At 42.4% G+C, this 15,533-nt stretch overlaps 1 protein-coding gene and 1 long non-coding RNA gene across 2 annotated transcripts; one reads left to right on the forward strand and one right to left on the reverse strand.

Annotated features, from left to right (window-relative positions):
• Positions 1-632: 632 nt before the first annotated feature.
• On the reverse strand, positions 633-5,429 carry BCDIN3D (BCDIN3 domain containing RNA methyltransferase). Its single transcript, XM_006729237.3, is given in 3 exon segments — positions 633-1,357; positions 1,359-1,924; positions 5,155-5,429. Coding segments are annotated over 3 exon segments (876 nt in total). The 5' UTR covers positions 5,389-5,429; the 3' UTR covers positions 633-1,281.
• A 117-nt stretch (positions 5,430-5,546) lies between these two features.
• Positions 5,547-13,047, forward strand: LOC145721789 (uncharacterized). Its single transcript, XR_014145698.1, has 2 exons — positions 5,547-8,117; positions 8,327-13,047. It is a non-coding gene; the product is annotated as an uncharacterized LOC145721789 (long non-coding RNA).
• Positions 13,048-15,533: the final 2,486 nt, after the last annotated feature.

The following is a 15,533-nucleotide window of genomic DNA, read 5'->3' on the forward strand; positions in this document are numbered from 1 at the left end:
CCTGCACAAAATAGAAAAATTGGTTTTCCTAAATGAAGGTTTTGGTTCCGTTCTCCTATCGTTTAGGGACTGCACCAGTTTTTGCTCTCTCATGCATAAAGTTGAAATTCTCTAGCAGGAACTTTTACTAACTTCTCCATCAAAAGGTCGAATGTCTAACTGGTGGTTCAGACTCTCTTATTCCCTACTCCTCCTATAACTTCAGAAAATAATAGGATCTTAAGCATTTTGAAGCTCATCAATCTAGTCTCCCTTCTTAGCTAGGTATATTTTGTTTTCTCATCTTCTCTCCACCAAACAAATCTTTCTCCATCTTCCACTTTCCCTTGGACTCAACTCATAGGTATCAAAACCTGACAAACATCAGTGACACCTATCCCATAGCATTGATGCTAAAGTCATCCAATTGTAGACTGCATTTTATGCCTGCTTCCCTCCACATATTCCCACCCCCATACTGGTATGCTTTGGCAGAGGATGCTAACAAAAAAAGTCCTGAATTAACTTACTCTCTGGCATGTTTTCCATTCTGAGCTTGGGTGAGGTTCTTTTTCTTGAGCTGAAACCTCCCCGGATAGAGTGGTTAAAAGCAGAAGTTTCCTACCTACGCCAGAATCACAGGGCATTCTAAATCATATTCAAGTCACTTTTATTATATATAATTATACAGTCCCACTTCATTAATTTCATTTGTACCAGCTGGATATTGGGTTCATAATTTAAATCTTTTAAACATTTTATAAATGCTAGTCAGTGCATTTTGGCCAGTATGTTACCTGTTGTGCTGAACCTGGGCATGTTGGAGACTTGACCTGCTCTGGAAAGATAAGATGTTTTTCTTACTAACCCTCTCCTTTAGCCAGGCCAGTGACTCTTCATTCCAGATTGTATTGTGAGGTTTTGCCTGAAAGGCAGGATGAGTAAGTCCAGAAAAAGCCTGAAGAAGCCAGATTAGATTCAAGTTGCCCATGAAACTGATACATTCTAAGGCTAGCCTGGTATAAGTCTCTAACCACTAGAAGCAGCCCCTTCCATATCCTAGAACCAGGATCACTTTCTTTAGGCCATCTCAATCTGGATAACCCAGCTCATTGCTCCACAGATACATTCTCTTCCAGGATCAACTCAAACAGTAGGGAATAGATACTGATTCTTTCAATTGTATGTCTTGGACAAAAGCTTCTGCCACGTTTTGAGGCTGCCTTACAATCATGAATTAAGGCAAGTTAACCTAATTCTTAGTATTCAGTATCTCTTTCCTGGTCTTCCTGCCCTCCTGTCTCACTGTCTCCAGAATCTTAATCTGTTCCTTTCTTTCCCTTCCTCTGTCAGTAATTCAGGAATCGGATGAGTCTCTGGTTTGTTTTGCCCTGAAGAGCAGAAGGCTTCGGTCCCAGCTGGTGTTGCCAAAGCAGCATACTAATTCCATGCCATGGTCCTGGGTCAAGATCTGCACAATCTGATTGGCCATATCACCTCGGATGGCAAGGGAACGGAAGTGGTCAAAATCATGAAGACCCAGCTTCCGGAGACGCCTTGCAGCTGCCCGGTAACACTTCCAGGGCTGTGGCTCCACAAGGAGGTAGCGGCAAAGGGAGGAAAGGTGACCCAGGAACTCCCATAGGCCATGGTCCCCGTGGTTCAGATGAATCCACATGGTTATTGACATGCAAAAGCCAATGTCAAAAACTGAACGTCCAAACTGGTTTAAGAAAGAGCTCAAGAGAACTTTCCGGGTCCTCTGATTCATAAAGTCCAGGGTGATAAAGGTCAGGGCATCAGGAAAAGGGCATTCTTTTTCAGCTCGCTCCACCAGGACTGGATCTATGTCGCAGCAGAGTAGATGGAGTTCTCTTGAGGCATCTGAGCAGGTCTCCCCATCACGTAGGGAAAGGAAGTGTTTGTACAGAGCCACACTCAGATCCTAGAGAAATCCAAAAGAGCTTTATCATTGCAGCTCTCAACCAGTGAATGTAAGAAAAACCTCTATCTCTTATCATCCCATTGGACTGTCACTTACCCTTGGCTTTATAGGATGTGAAGCTCCTAGGTTAAGCAGGTTGCCCAAAAAGTTTTCCACAGAGCAGGTTCTTGGTCCCCTCCAGGGGTCTCAGGCTATAATGTGTCCTCTCTATACCTTCCTGACATTGATGGTACTTTGGGTTGTATGGTTGAAAGTTACAGCCAAATGAATGCAGCAAAGGAGCTGAGATCAGTCTTTCCCACCTTAAGTAATATGCTGGTAAACTCACTTTTTTTATTTTTTTAGGTATCTCAGACCCTAGGGAGGAGGAAAGAGTTCCAAGGGCATAACCAGTGTCCCTTACCAGGAAGGTGAGGAACAGAGCAAGCACCAGCTTATAAAAATCTGCTTTTCAGACTTGTAGTTGGGTAAGTCTGGATTCCAGAGATTCCTCATTTAGCCTTCGCTCTACAACCTCAATTTTACTACCTGGCTTATGCTTCACTACCCCCTTCTGAGATTTATTCTGCTTCTACATCCATTACTCCCAAAAGTCACTGCTGATCTTCTTCCTTCTAGCCTAGTCTAATGATTTGTGATTTTCACCATCTCGGCACCTTTGACTCTTAAACAAGTCACCATCTCCTTTCTCTAGCGTTGACTTCTATAACCATTATAACCAATTCAAATTTATGTTGTTCTAATCCATTTTTTCAAGGCATTTTTATGTATCACCTCATTTTGCTCTGTGCAACAATCCTGTAAGGAAAATACTTAGGCCTTTCTGCAAGTGAAGAAAGTGTGGCGGGAAATCACCTAATGTCCAATAATAGTAGCATGGATACTTAAATGTGGTATATTCATTAAGATGGAATACTAAATAGCAGTTACAAATGAAGGAATTCAGCTCAGTGCATCAATATGGATGACAATGTTGAGTAGATAATTCTGAGTAAAAAAGCAAGACACAAAACAAAATACATGGTAAGCTTCCATTTATATGAAGTTCAAAAATGGGTAAGATTAAACTACATTGTTTAGAGATACAAAAATAGTGAGCTATAAAGAAAAGCAAGTAAATAATAAAAATCAGGCTAGTTGTTACCTTTGGGTGGAGGGGGGTTTTATGAACAGGGTTAGTGATATAAGGGATTCATGGGGTACTCACAATGTTTCATTCTTGATCTGGACTATTGTGATAAAGGTGTCTACATTATAATAATTCATAAAGTGTAAATTTATGTTTTATGCACTCTTCTGTATGTGTGGCATAGTTCACAAAAAATTCTGTATTTTAAAAATTATGATTCAGAGGCTAGTGACTTGTCCAATGTCACACATAGTACATGGCATGATTTAGGCTACATTAGATTCTTTCCTTTATACCAGGCTTCTCACATTTTAATATCCATATTAATAATTAATGATATGCATAACACCTATGGATCTTATTAAAATAAAGCTGCTGATTTAATAGATTGTGTGTGGGGGGGACTGAGATTCTGTGTTTCTAGTTTGTTTGTTTTTTAAGTAGCCTCCATACCCAGCATGCAGCCAACTCGGGGCTTGAACTCACAACCCTGAGATCAAGACCTGAGCTGAGATCAAGAATCGGACCCTTAATTGTCAGAGTCACCCAGGTGCCCCCTGAGATTCTGTATTTCTAATAAGCCACCCAAGTCATACTGATGCTGTAGATCAAGGACCACATTTTGAGTAGGAAGGTCCTATACTATGCTGCTTAATTTTCTCCCCATTTCCATACTTATTTCTATTCTGACTCCCTCTTCCAATCTGATTTTGGGTATGCCAGTTTGACTAGTCATTTTGCTACATCAGTCACTCCTCCACATCTCTTCACCCTCTCCATCCTCAATTCCCCAATCTCAGAATACCCTAGAAGCTTAAAAAAGAAAACATAGGGGTGCCTGGGTGGCTCAGTTAAGCGTCTGCCTTTGGCTCAGGTCATGATCCCAGGGTCCTGGGATGGAGGCCCACATCGAGCTCCCTGCTCAGCGGGGAACCTAATTCTCCCTCTCCCTCTGCCTGTCGCTCCCCCAACTTGTGCTCTGTCAAATAAATAAATAAAATCTTAAAAAAAAAAAGAAAGAAAAGAAAATACAGACTCAAGGGTTCAATCACCCAAGATCCTGAATCAGTTGGTCTAGAGTGAGGCCTGGGCGTTTTAGAAATGTAAATAAAGCACCCTATAAATTATGGTACATCCATACAATTTTGAAGCTGCTAAAAAAGAATGTAGTGACATGAGTGACCTCCAAATTATCAAGTGAAAAGCAAGGTGAAAAACAGTGTGCTACTATGTATAAAGCTAAAAGAGGTAGGATATTTATACATACATAAATGCTTGTGTACACATAGGGTGCATATCCAGGAAGTTATAAACAGCGGCTGCCATTGTGTAGGGGTAAAGGAGAATTTAGGGTCAGGAGTAGAGACTTACTTTTTATTACATGCCTATAATATGCAATCACAGGGTCAGTCTAGGATATGCTAGTAGTTACAATAGGTGTCAGAGAGACATTTCGATATTCTGGATGTGATTTCACTATAATCACTCTACGCTTAAGAATACTTTGCGGTAAGAAGACGTGGCAATGCCTTCCTCCACCAGGAGGCTGTATTCTCCCTCTCGATCCTCTCCACTGTACTCAGTCAACTCATTGCTTTTTAAATAAATATCCACTTGGCTCCAGGGTCCATCCTACACTATATGGCACAGGAGTCTTAATTCCAAACATGATTCAGTCACCCCGGCTCATCTCTCCCAGTAAACCAATCCCAACCCTACGCTCCCAAAGGTGAGTCTCCGGAAGCCCCGTCTCTGAAGCCAGGTCGCCAGCTACGCTAGACAGGAGGCAAGTGCGGGAAGCCCAAATACGGTGACCCTTCCCACATGAGGTTTGGCCGTGAGGTGGCGAACGCACGGGTGGGGACGCAGGAATTTGGAACGGAGTTAAAAATTATTCCTCCCCAAGATTCCTAAGAGAGATGGTGGTGGGACCCTAGAGGTCCGGTAGCAGCAGCACGGGGCTGACCCACGCGACGCCTTTAAATTCTTTTTGGAAAAGTCGTGATGGGTGTGACCGCCACGCCCGAACCAAAGCCCCAGCGAAAGCGGAGGAAGCCAACTGCCCGGCTCCCCAACCTCCGACCCCGCCCGCGTCACTCACCCCAGAGTTACACCCCACGTCGAGCCCCAGGATCGGCCTCGTTTCGGAACTCTGAGGAAAGAGCCGGCGAAGCAGCTCCGGGGGCAGGAGGCGGAGCCGTTGTTCTGGAGGATGGAAGCGGGAATAATGAGGGAAATTTCCAAATGGGGCTGCCCCGGGTTCCAGAATTCGCGGTTCCTCGTCCGCCGCGGCCTCTTCAACGCCCCCCGTAGCCTGTTTCGTGGACGCCGCCATTAGTCAGTCTGGTCTCTGGGTCCCGGCGGAACCGGAAGTCGGAAGTCGGAAGCCGGCTTGCGAGCTGCACGGGCACCAGCGCGCGTGCGTTGAATGGCAAAGGCGGGTGGGTCTGAGGGCTGACGTCCGCGGGGAGAGCGCTGCCAGCCGGGCTTGCGTTGCTTTGTTGAACCTTCACCACAGCCTAGGGGGTGGTTAGTAATATTATCCCATTTTACAGGTGAGGAAATGAGGGCAGAGAGGTTAAGTGACTTGCCCAAGCTGACAGTTTCAACTTGAGGTACCCAGAACAAGAAGTTTGTTGGGATGTTGGAAATAAATTTTGATCAGCTACATTCCTTTACAAGTGCATTAAGTGAGATCCAGAGGGTAGAAATTACTTACACAGAGTCACGCAAAGAATCTGTGATACAGGAACGTGCGCCCGGTTCATCCCATGGTTCCAGGAAAAGGTAGCCAGAAGCTACGGGTCACTTGAAGTGTCAGAAGACCAAGATGGCTCTGACTGCCAAGTGAGTCAGGTGGAAAGGGCCAACTGTAAGTTGTGAGCTCCTTGAGAGGCAAGGACCATCCTTAAGAGCCAGCACTTGAGAGTGCTTATCAGGTGCCAAACACTTGACTAGGACCTTTACATATATTCTTTCAGTCGTCATATCACTCCTGTGAAGAAAAGACCGTAGTTATCCCTTTTTTATATATGAGGACAGTGGGTTACAACCAATTTGTAACCTGCTCAAGGTCATGCAGTTAGAAATGATGGTACCAGGATTTGAACCCAGGCAGTCTGGTTCCAGAGGATGTGCTTGCAACCATTATGTTATTCCCAGCCTTGAATCCCCTATACCTACCATAATGCCTGGCCCAAAGATGCTCAATAAATATTTGTTGAATGAAAACTCAGTATTGATAAATGGTGCTGGGAAAACTGGATACTCATAAGCAAAATAATGAAAGTGGACCCTTACCTTACACAAAAATCAGCTCAAAATGGATTAAGAACTTAAATGTAAGACCTGAAACTGATAGCTAGAAAAAAAAGGAAACACTGATCTTGGCAATGATTTCATGAATATGACACCAAAAGCAGAGACAACAGAAGCACAAATAGACAAGTGAGATGACATCAAACTAAGAAACTTATGCACAGCAATGAAATCCATTGATAGAGTAAAAAGACAACTTAAAGAATGGGAGAAAATATTTGCAAACCATAGATCTGGTAAGGAATTAATTTCCAAAGTGTATAAGGAACTCCTATAATTCAATAGCTGGAGAACTAATAACATAAATAAAAACTGGGCAAAGGATTTATTTTTTTTAAAGATTTTATTTATTTATTTGACAGAGACACAGTGAGAGAGGGAACACAAGCAGGGGGGGTGGGAGAGGGAGAAGCAGGCTTCCTGCTAAGCAGGGAGCCTGATGTGGGGCTCGATTCCAGGACCCTGGGATCATGACCTGAGCTGAAGGCAGATGTTTAATGACTGAGTCACCCAGGCGCCCCTGGGCAAAGGATTTAAATAGACATTTCTCCAAAGGAAAGCATACAAATGACCAACAGGTATGTAAAAAGACACTCAATGTTACTAATCATCAAGGAAATGCAAATCAAAACCACAATGAGATACTGCCTCACGTATGTTAGGATGGTTATTATCGAAGAACAAAAACAAAGACAAGTGTTTTGGCAAGTATGTGGAGAAAGTGGAACCCTTGTACATTGTTGGTGGGAACGTTAAATGGTGCAGCCTCTATGGAAATTCTTCCAAAAATTAAAAATAGAACTGCCATATGACCCAGCAATCCCATATCTGGGTATTTATCCAAAAGAATTTAAATCAAGTTCTCGAAGAGATAGTAGCACTCCCATGTTCATTGTAACACTCTTCACAAGAGTCAAGATGTGGAAACAAGTGTCCATTGAACAGATGAATAGATAAAAGAAATGTGGTGTTGTATACAATGGAATATTATTCATCTTAAGAAAGAAGGAAATCCTGGCCTTTGTGACAACATGGATGAACCTTGAGGACATTTTGCTAAGTGAAATAAGGCTGTCATGGAAGGCCAAATACTTCATGATTCCACTTATGTAAGGTATCTAAAATAGTCAAATTCATGGAAACAAGAATATAATGGTAGTTGCTACGGACTGGGGGGAGAGTGATAGGGGGAGTTGCTAATCGATGGCTGCAAAGTTTCAGTTATGCAAGATGAATAAGGCCTAGAGATCTGTTGTACAATATTGTGCCTGTAGATAACAATATTGTGCTGTACACTTAAAAATCTGGTAAGAGGGTAGATCTCATATTAAGTGTACTTACCACATGAAGTAAAATTTAGGAGAACAAAAACAAACTTAATAGAAGCTGCAAGTAGATGACTAAAGCCAGGTTTGTTTTAGGAAAATTAGAATGGAAGGAAGAAAGGAGCTGAACTGAAACAGACAAAGTGGAATGGAGGTAGGCAAAATATGGGCTGAGCCAGAGGTAGGAAAAGAACAGAGCTGGTAAGGAGAGAGACCAAGGGGTTAGCCCAGGTAGCAGTTTCCAGTTAGAAGTCAGGATAGCCCAGAATATCCAACAGGTTCAGCCAGGGGTCAGCAGAGTTGTGTTGACCTCTCCCCACCTGGCCTGCCATCTTAAAGGGCCTCCTGCTACATGAAGCCAGTGGCTTGCTGAACTTCTAAGGAACTGAAGTATGACCTCTGCAGGTCGTGTTATCTGCAGGTAAAATTTTTTTTTTTTTAAAGATTTTATTTATTTGAGAGAGAGAGTGAGAGAGAGAAAGAGCACAAGACGGAGGAGCGGGAGAGGGAGAAGCAGACTCCCCGCCGAGCAGGGAGCCCGATGCGGGACTCGATTCCGGTACTCCAGGATCATGACCTGAGCTGAAGGCAGTCGCTTAACCAACTGAGCCACCCAGGCGCCCTCTGCAGGTAAAATTTTAAGCGGCAGAGGTTAAAATGGGCCCTGTCTCTTGCCCTCCCAGTTTGTACTTCATACTTCCATCTCTGCCTGATCTATTTGGGGACATAAGTTAAAGACCAAAAGTCATAGTGGAATTGAGTAAGCCACAGTACTCTGAACAACTTCCAGAAAAAGTTCGGGGTGGAACAGCAGCCCTGGTACCATTTCTCTCCCCAGTGTTTTGACAGATTTTGGTGAGCCGAACTTACCTCCTTTTGTCACTAGATGGCGCTAGCACAAACCCTTGACCACCCTTAATTTTCAAGGCGCTGGAATCACCTTGCTTTTGTAAACGCTTTTTGTTTGCTTTTTTAAACACAGTATATATTATTGCCAGTAAGGTGTTTGGTTTCATTAAGGACATGGGCATGTTTTTGAGTTTTTGAAACACTGTTCACCAGAAAGATAAAAAAGTCACCAGGTCTAGATGGGGAATGGCAGGCTCCTCCTCATCCTGGGATCCTTGAGAAGCAAAGATAGAGGTGGGTCTGGTAATGTTGCTGGGGACCTAAAATACCTCAGAGGTGAGCCCATAAAGAGGCATTTTAGTTTGATCCACCCTGGTGACTTTTTGAACCTGTGTCCATTTTTCATTCTTGATTGGCCCAGATGACCTGACAATACTCAGCTCCTGGGCTTGGGGCCTGAGTCACCCCAACACCTCAAATAGCTATAGCAGCACCTAGGAGCATGCTCAACACTGCAGTTGGCCAGGTTTTGTGGAGCCTGATGCTTATACAATTGTGGGGGTGGATGTGCTTGGTGGGTGGGGGATGGCCTAGATGAGGGATGGGGATTGAGGAGGGCACCACTGGGTGTTCTATGTAAGTGATGAGTCAGAAACCACTATTGCATGGTATGTAAACTAACTAGAATTTAAATAAAAATTTTTTTAAAAGATTACAAATACAGAGACATGTAAAAGTGAATATTTATTTACAATGAGGAAATAAATCACAACAAATTACACATTTTTATTTTTTATTTTTTTAAAGATTTTATTTATTTGAGAGAGCATGAGCAGGGAGAAGGGCAGAAGGAGAGGCAGACTGCCCGCTGAGCAGGGAGCCCGATGCGGGACTCGATCCCAGGACCCCAAGATCATGACCTGAGCCAAAGTCAGACACTTAACTGGCTGAGCCACCCAGGTGCCCCCAAATTACACATTTTTAAAAGCTCTGGAATTTCAGCTCATAGATGAAAGAAACTTGATCAAGTTTTTCCCCAGTTTGATGACAAACTAAATTTACATGACACTGCCAATAACAAATTGTGAACCTGAAAGAGACTTTTCTAAATGATCAAATAATAAAAGGCAAATTTGGGTGTGCCTGGGTGGTGTAGCTGGTTAAGCATCCAGCTCTTGGTTTTGGCTCCAGTTATGGGACTGAGCCCTGCGTCGGGCTCCACCCTCAGCGCAAAGTTGGCTTGGGTTTCTCTCTCCCTTTCCCTCTGCCCCTCCCTGCAAATAAGCAAATCTTAAAAAAAAAAATAAAGGGCAAATTTAATCTGCCATGCTAAGAAAATACTGAATTATCTTTTTTGTCCTCTCTAAAAAATGGTATTATTAAATCATTGCCATATGAAGAAGCAACCAAAGAGTATGTAGCCAAAAATGTAAGAAAAAAGTAATATTCAAGTGTGACTAGCATTTAATTCATCAAATTATTATGGGAGTTTTTTGTGATATTTGTGGTGTTTGTCAGCTTTTAAAATTTTTCTGTGCAAAGACTAATCTTAGATATACTCTTCAAATTGATTACATTTACTAGCCAATTTGCCTTTGAAAACCTCATTATAATTGGTGTGTTATGAGTTTTTTATTATCTGCTTTGATCTTGGTAATTTGTGTCATCAAAAAAATATAAAGATAAGAATTCTTAGAAATTGTATCTTGAACAGTTCCCATCAAAAAAGAAAAGAATGTATGGTACATTTATAATGATATACTATGTTATTGAGTATATTGCCAACAGGACAAAACTTACTTTGACTAGATGTCAATATGGGCAGAATCCTCTGCTTATATTTTTGCACAGCTGACAATTGGAAGAATTTTCTTCAGACTAGCTTCTGGCTTCATACATCTTCTAACCCTTATTTTTTCCTCCACTCCTGCATACTTCTGGTACCAGGTGCTAAATGTAGGACAGGTTTAGATCTTGATTTGAACTCTGGCCTTGCACCTCTAGGTCATAATAGTGGTGGATAAGAGACTTCTAGAATTATTCCTTCAGCAGGTAAAAGTTCAGCTATGCATGGAAGTAATTTTAAACCATGTGAATAGATCCTAAATGGAGTGTATCTCCAACTAAACTTCCCCTTAGCTGGATTCCAAAAATGCCTGTAGCCATTCCAATGCCATTTAACACAAGGGCAAATGTGAAGGAAGGGACATCGAAGTGGAAATCCAAGTTTTAACCACCTGTACTTAAAATATCATATTTTTTCAAATTTTACAAAAACAAATGACCCTGTAGACACATTTCTAGGGCCTTAGAAGTGTTCTATTAGTAAATGAGGACCCTGAAGCTTGAGCTTCATTAGCTCCATGGCAAATTCATCTCTACCCTGCACAGAACATATACCCAAGAACAGTTAAAATGCAGACGTGTGTATATATAGAACTGGAATTATATAAGTCAGGAACGATTGACATGTATAATGGTTTCTATGGCTTCCTAAGGAACCTTGTGCAGCTGATGTCTTGGCCCATGGTCTAGTCCATCTTACTCTCCCTTCTTTCCCTTTCAAATCATGCCCTAGAGCCCCTGCTCCCTGCTTTTCCACCTCACTCACTGCCTCCATTTGGGGGTCAGAGGGCCTCAGGACTGAGGGTTAATCAGGAGTCTGTGTATATTTTAAAATATCGAGTCTATTTTCTCACTCCAGAAACTCCAACAAGGGACTTCTGTCTGGACTTTTGGAACACAACCCATCTGTAAATGGAGAACTTACTCCTTATTGTAGTTGAGAAATTCTATAATTAGTCCTTGCAGAGTTTTAAACCACTTGGAAACAATAACCATACAATTTATAAATGGAGTGTTATAGCTGAAACGCAACCAAGAGAACCCCTATTTTGAACCCCTTATTTTCTGATGAGGAAACTGAGATACAGGAGGTACAGAGCCAAATTGGTCAGGGCAGGCTAAATGCTGTAACAAGTAACCCCCAAATCTCAGTACCTTACCATAATATAATAAAGGGTTATTTCTCCCTCGTTGTCACAGTCCATTGTGGGTCAGTGGGGAAGAAGGGAAGGGCTCTAAATATACTAAAAAATATTACTTCGTACACTTTAAATGGGTGAACTCTACGTTATGTAAATTGTATCTTAATAAATCTGTTTAAAAAAGAAAAAAATTGAACAAACACCATATGACCCAAGCCATCACACTCCTGGGCATTTATATTAGAGAAATGAAAATTTATATCCACACAAAACCTTTACATGAATGTTCATAGGGCTTTATTTTTTTTTAAGATTATATTTATTTGAGAGAGAGAGAGAGACAGAGAGAATGAACAGGGCAGAGGGGCAGAGGGAGAGGGAAAAGCAGACTGCCCACTGAGCAGGGAGCTCCACATGGGGCTTGATCCCAGGACCCTGAGATCATGACCTGAGCTGAAGGCAGACGCCCAACCCAGGGCACCCCAGGGCTTTATTTGTAATAGCCAACAATTGGAAACAACCAAAATGTCCTTTAATAGGTGAATGGTTAAATGAAATGTGGGACAGCTGTAGCATTGACTATTACTCAGCAATAAAAAAGAACAAACTGCTGATACATGCATTAGCTCAAATGGATGTCAGAGGCATTATACTGTGTGAAAAAAAAAATCCCTGCAAGATAAAAACTATATGATTCCATTATATAACATTTTCAAAATGGAAAAAACAATTACAGAAGATGGAAAACAGATTAGTGGTTGCCAGGGATGGTAGGGGTGGATGTGACCATAAAGGGATAGCTCAGGGAAGATGTTTGTGACGATGGAACGGTTCTGTGTCATTTTTTTTTTTTTTTGGTTCTGTGTCTTGATTGCTGTGGTAGTTACATGAATCTGCATGTGTGATAAAATGTCACAGAACTATATACACACATACCAGTGTTAATGTCCCAGTTTGGGTAGTGCATTATAATCACAAAAAATGTAATCATTGAGGGAACCTGGTGAGGGGTGTATGGGACCTCACTGCACATATAATTATTTTAAAATAAAAAGGTTTTTTTTTTTAAGATTTTATTTATTTATTTGACAGACAGAGAAATTCTGAAGGAAAGTTATTTCCAAACTTTCATTTGATACACAGCCAAATGATGAATTGTGAACACAAAATGAAGACACTTCAAGACATGCAAGAAACCAAAAGTATTATTTCCCATCAACTCTTTCTCAGGAAGTTGTTGGGAAAGGTTTTCCACTAAAATGAGTAGAAAGCCCGAGAAAGGGAAGTTCATGGGATCTAGAATGCAGGTTTCCAACAGAGGAGGGTGGTGAAGGGGATTCCCCAGGATGGAGATGAGGAGAGATGCCCACGTAACAGCTGCACAACAGAGCTCCGGAGCATCCCGTGCAGGCTAGAGAAGTCAGAAGATTTGGAAAGACGATATGGTGTCAGCAAGATGAAATGAAAGAACATCTAATATATTTGAACATACTGGGAGGATATTTACCCACTTAAGGTGGTGAAGAAAAATAATAAGGACATAGGAAAGTAAATGTACAAACAACTAACAATAACTGATTAAGAAAAGCAAAACGTTGTGCAAGAAAGGAAAAGTAATCACCATATACTACATAGGCCTGTGGTCAACAGGGTTTACAGTCTTAATATGTAAACATTCAATACTGATCAACTCATAATTATTGATATAACCATATCAGAAGGACCCAGGGAGTGGGTGGAAGAGGAAGAGAGAGAGAGTGTGTGTGTGTTTGCATGCCCTGATTTCCATCTCTCTTTCCCAGTTTTTTTTTTTTAATTGTATTTATTTATTTGACAGAGAGAGACACAGCGAGAGAGGGAACACAAGCAGGGAGAGTGGGAGAGGGAGAAGCAGGCTTCCCTCTGAGCAGGGAGCCCGATGCGGGGCTCAATCCCAGGACCCGGGCTCAATCCCAGGACCCGGAATCATGACCAGAGCTGAAGGCAGATGCTTAATGACTGAGCCACCCAGGCGCCCCTCCCAGTTTGTTTTGAAAACTTTCTGTTTTTCCCTCTGACTGCCCTTTTATTTTCTTCTTCAAACTAATGTATTTCCCATGCTTTCAATAATGCACATGTATTAGTTTTTATATTCAAAAAAAGAAAAAACCAACACAGCTTATTACAAAGAAAAGGTCAGGAATGATGTCTCCAAGCATCCTCAGCTCCCATTCTTAATGCACTATGGACTTAGCATCTGTAAATTTTTCTAAATGTTATTTGAACCTATGTACAGTTTCAGCATGTACCACTGCTTGGGCATAATGAATTTCATAAGATTACCATGCTATGCAAGGAATTCTTTTATAGAATCATAGAATCCTACCTTTTCATTTACCATCTTTCAAATCCAAGGGGTTCCCTACAGTCAAGGGTTTTGTAAGGTGTGTTTAGGACAGTGTGGCTGAGGCAAGGTCTGTGAAGGGAACAGAGGCTGGAGGCCTGAGGTGCTTTGAAGTTAGTGGAGGCAGAGGAGCTGCTGAAGAAACCAGGAAGAGAAGATGAAGACCCACCTCCTCTCCCCTACTAAGGACACAAAGGGAAGACAGATCTGACTGGCAGGCTCCCTGGTGCCTCCTGAAACATGAATATGCAAATGACTCGCCTGAACCTCTTGTTAAAGTGCAGATTCTGATTTGGAGGTCTGGGGTCTGCATTCTTTTCTTTCTTTCTTTCTTTTTTTTTTTTTCCAGAGAGAGAGAGCATGTACTCTCATGAGTGGGAAGGGAGGAGGGGCAGAGGGAGAGAGAGAGAGAGAGAATCTCAAGCAGGCGCCACGCTCAGCAAGGAGCCTGACCCGGGGCTCCATCTCCGAGATCATGACCTGAGCTGAAATCAAGAGTCAGACGCTTTTTTTTTTTTTTTAAAGATTTTATTTATTTTTCAACAGAGAGAGAGAGACAGTGAGAGAGGGAACACAAATGGGGGGAGGGGGAGAGGGAGAAGCAGGCCTCCCGCAGAGCAGGCAGCCCGATGCGGGGCTCGATCCCAGGACCCTGGGATCATGACCTGAGCCGAAGGCAGACACTTAACGATTGAGCCACCCAGCCGAAGGCAGACACTTAACGACTGAGCCACCCAGGCGCCCCAAGAGTCAGACGCTTAACCAACTAAGCCACCCAGGCGCTCCTGGGATCTGCATTTCTGACAGGCCCCCAGGTGATGCCAGGCTGCTGGCCCATGGACAATGTTTTGAGTGCCTAAGATGATCTGCAAGGTCTTCTAAAAACTGACCTGTTTCTTCAGCTTCCTCTCTTCCACCCGCTCCCCACCCCATTCTAATGTCTCTGTTGCAGTCATGCTGAACCACTCAGAGTCCCTAATGTGCAGGGTGGGGGCTCCTGTCCTTGCACAGGCTGTTCCTTGGGCCTGGATTCTACCCTCCCCCTGCCCCCCATGATTGCTACTTTCCTGAGACCCAGCTCGTGTGTGTCCTCTTTTGTGAGACATCACCACCCACTCTTCTTCAGAAAGAGTATTTCTCTCCCTCTACCTAGATGTGTGTCTATTACTGCCTTTCTCATACAAGATTGCAATTTTTTATTTACTCTGAACTTACTGAAGGAAGTGACCCTGTCCTGTCTTTTGTATCCCCAGCATCTCGTACAGTGCTGGCAGCTAAATAAATGCCACCTAACAGAATTAATGCTTGTTTTATAAAGAAGGAATAGATTCTCAACAATGTACAGTTTTACATTTTTTTGTTTTACAAAGAGGACAAAAAAAAAAAAGACTGGGAAAGGATACTCAGTGCACGAAGTAGGTGATACTTGGTAACTGTCAATACTGCCAGTTTCCTTCCCATCTGCCTTCCCTTTCTCCTTTCCTTCTTTCCAATCATCCTTCCCTCTTTCCCTCTTTTTTCTGTTGATTCTTTGAATTTTTTATTATTTATTTTTTTAAAAAGATTTTATTTATTTGACACACAGAGAGAGAAAGGGCACAAGCAGGGGGAGCGGCAG

The sequence above is a fragment of the Leptonychotes weddellii genome, chromosome 5 (genome assembly GCF_054177405.1).
Source record: "Leptonychotes weddellii isolate Sample4059 chromosome 5, ASM5417740v2, whole genome shotgun sequence".
In the NCBI taxonomy this organism is placed as follows: Eukaryota; Metazoa; Chordata; class Mammalia; order Carnivora; family Phocidae; genus Leptonychotes; species Leptonychotes weddellii.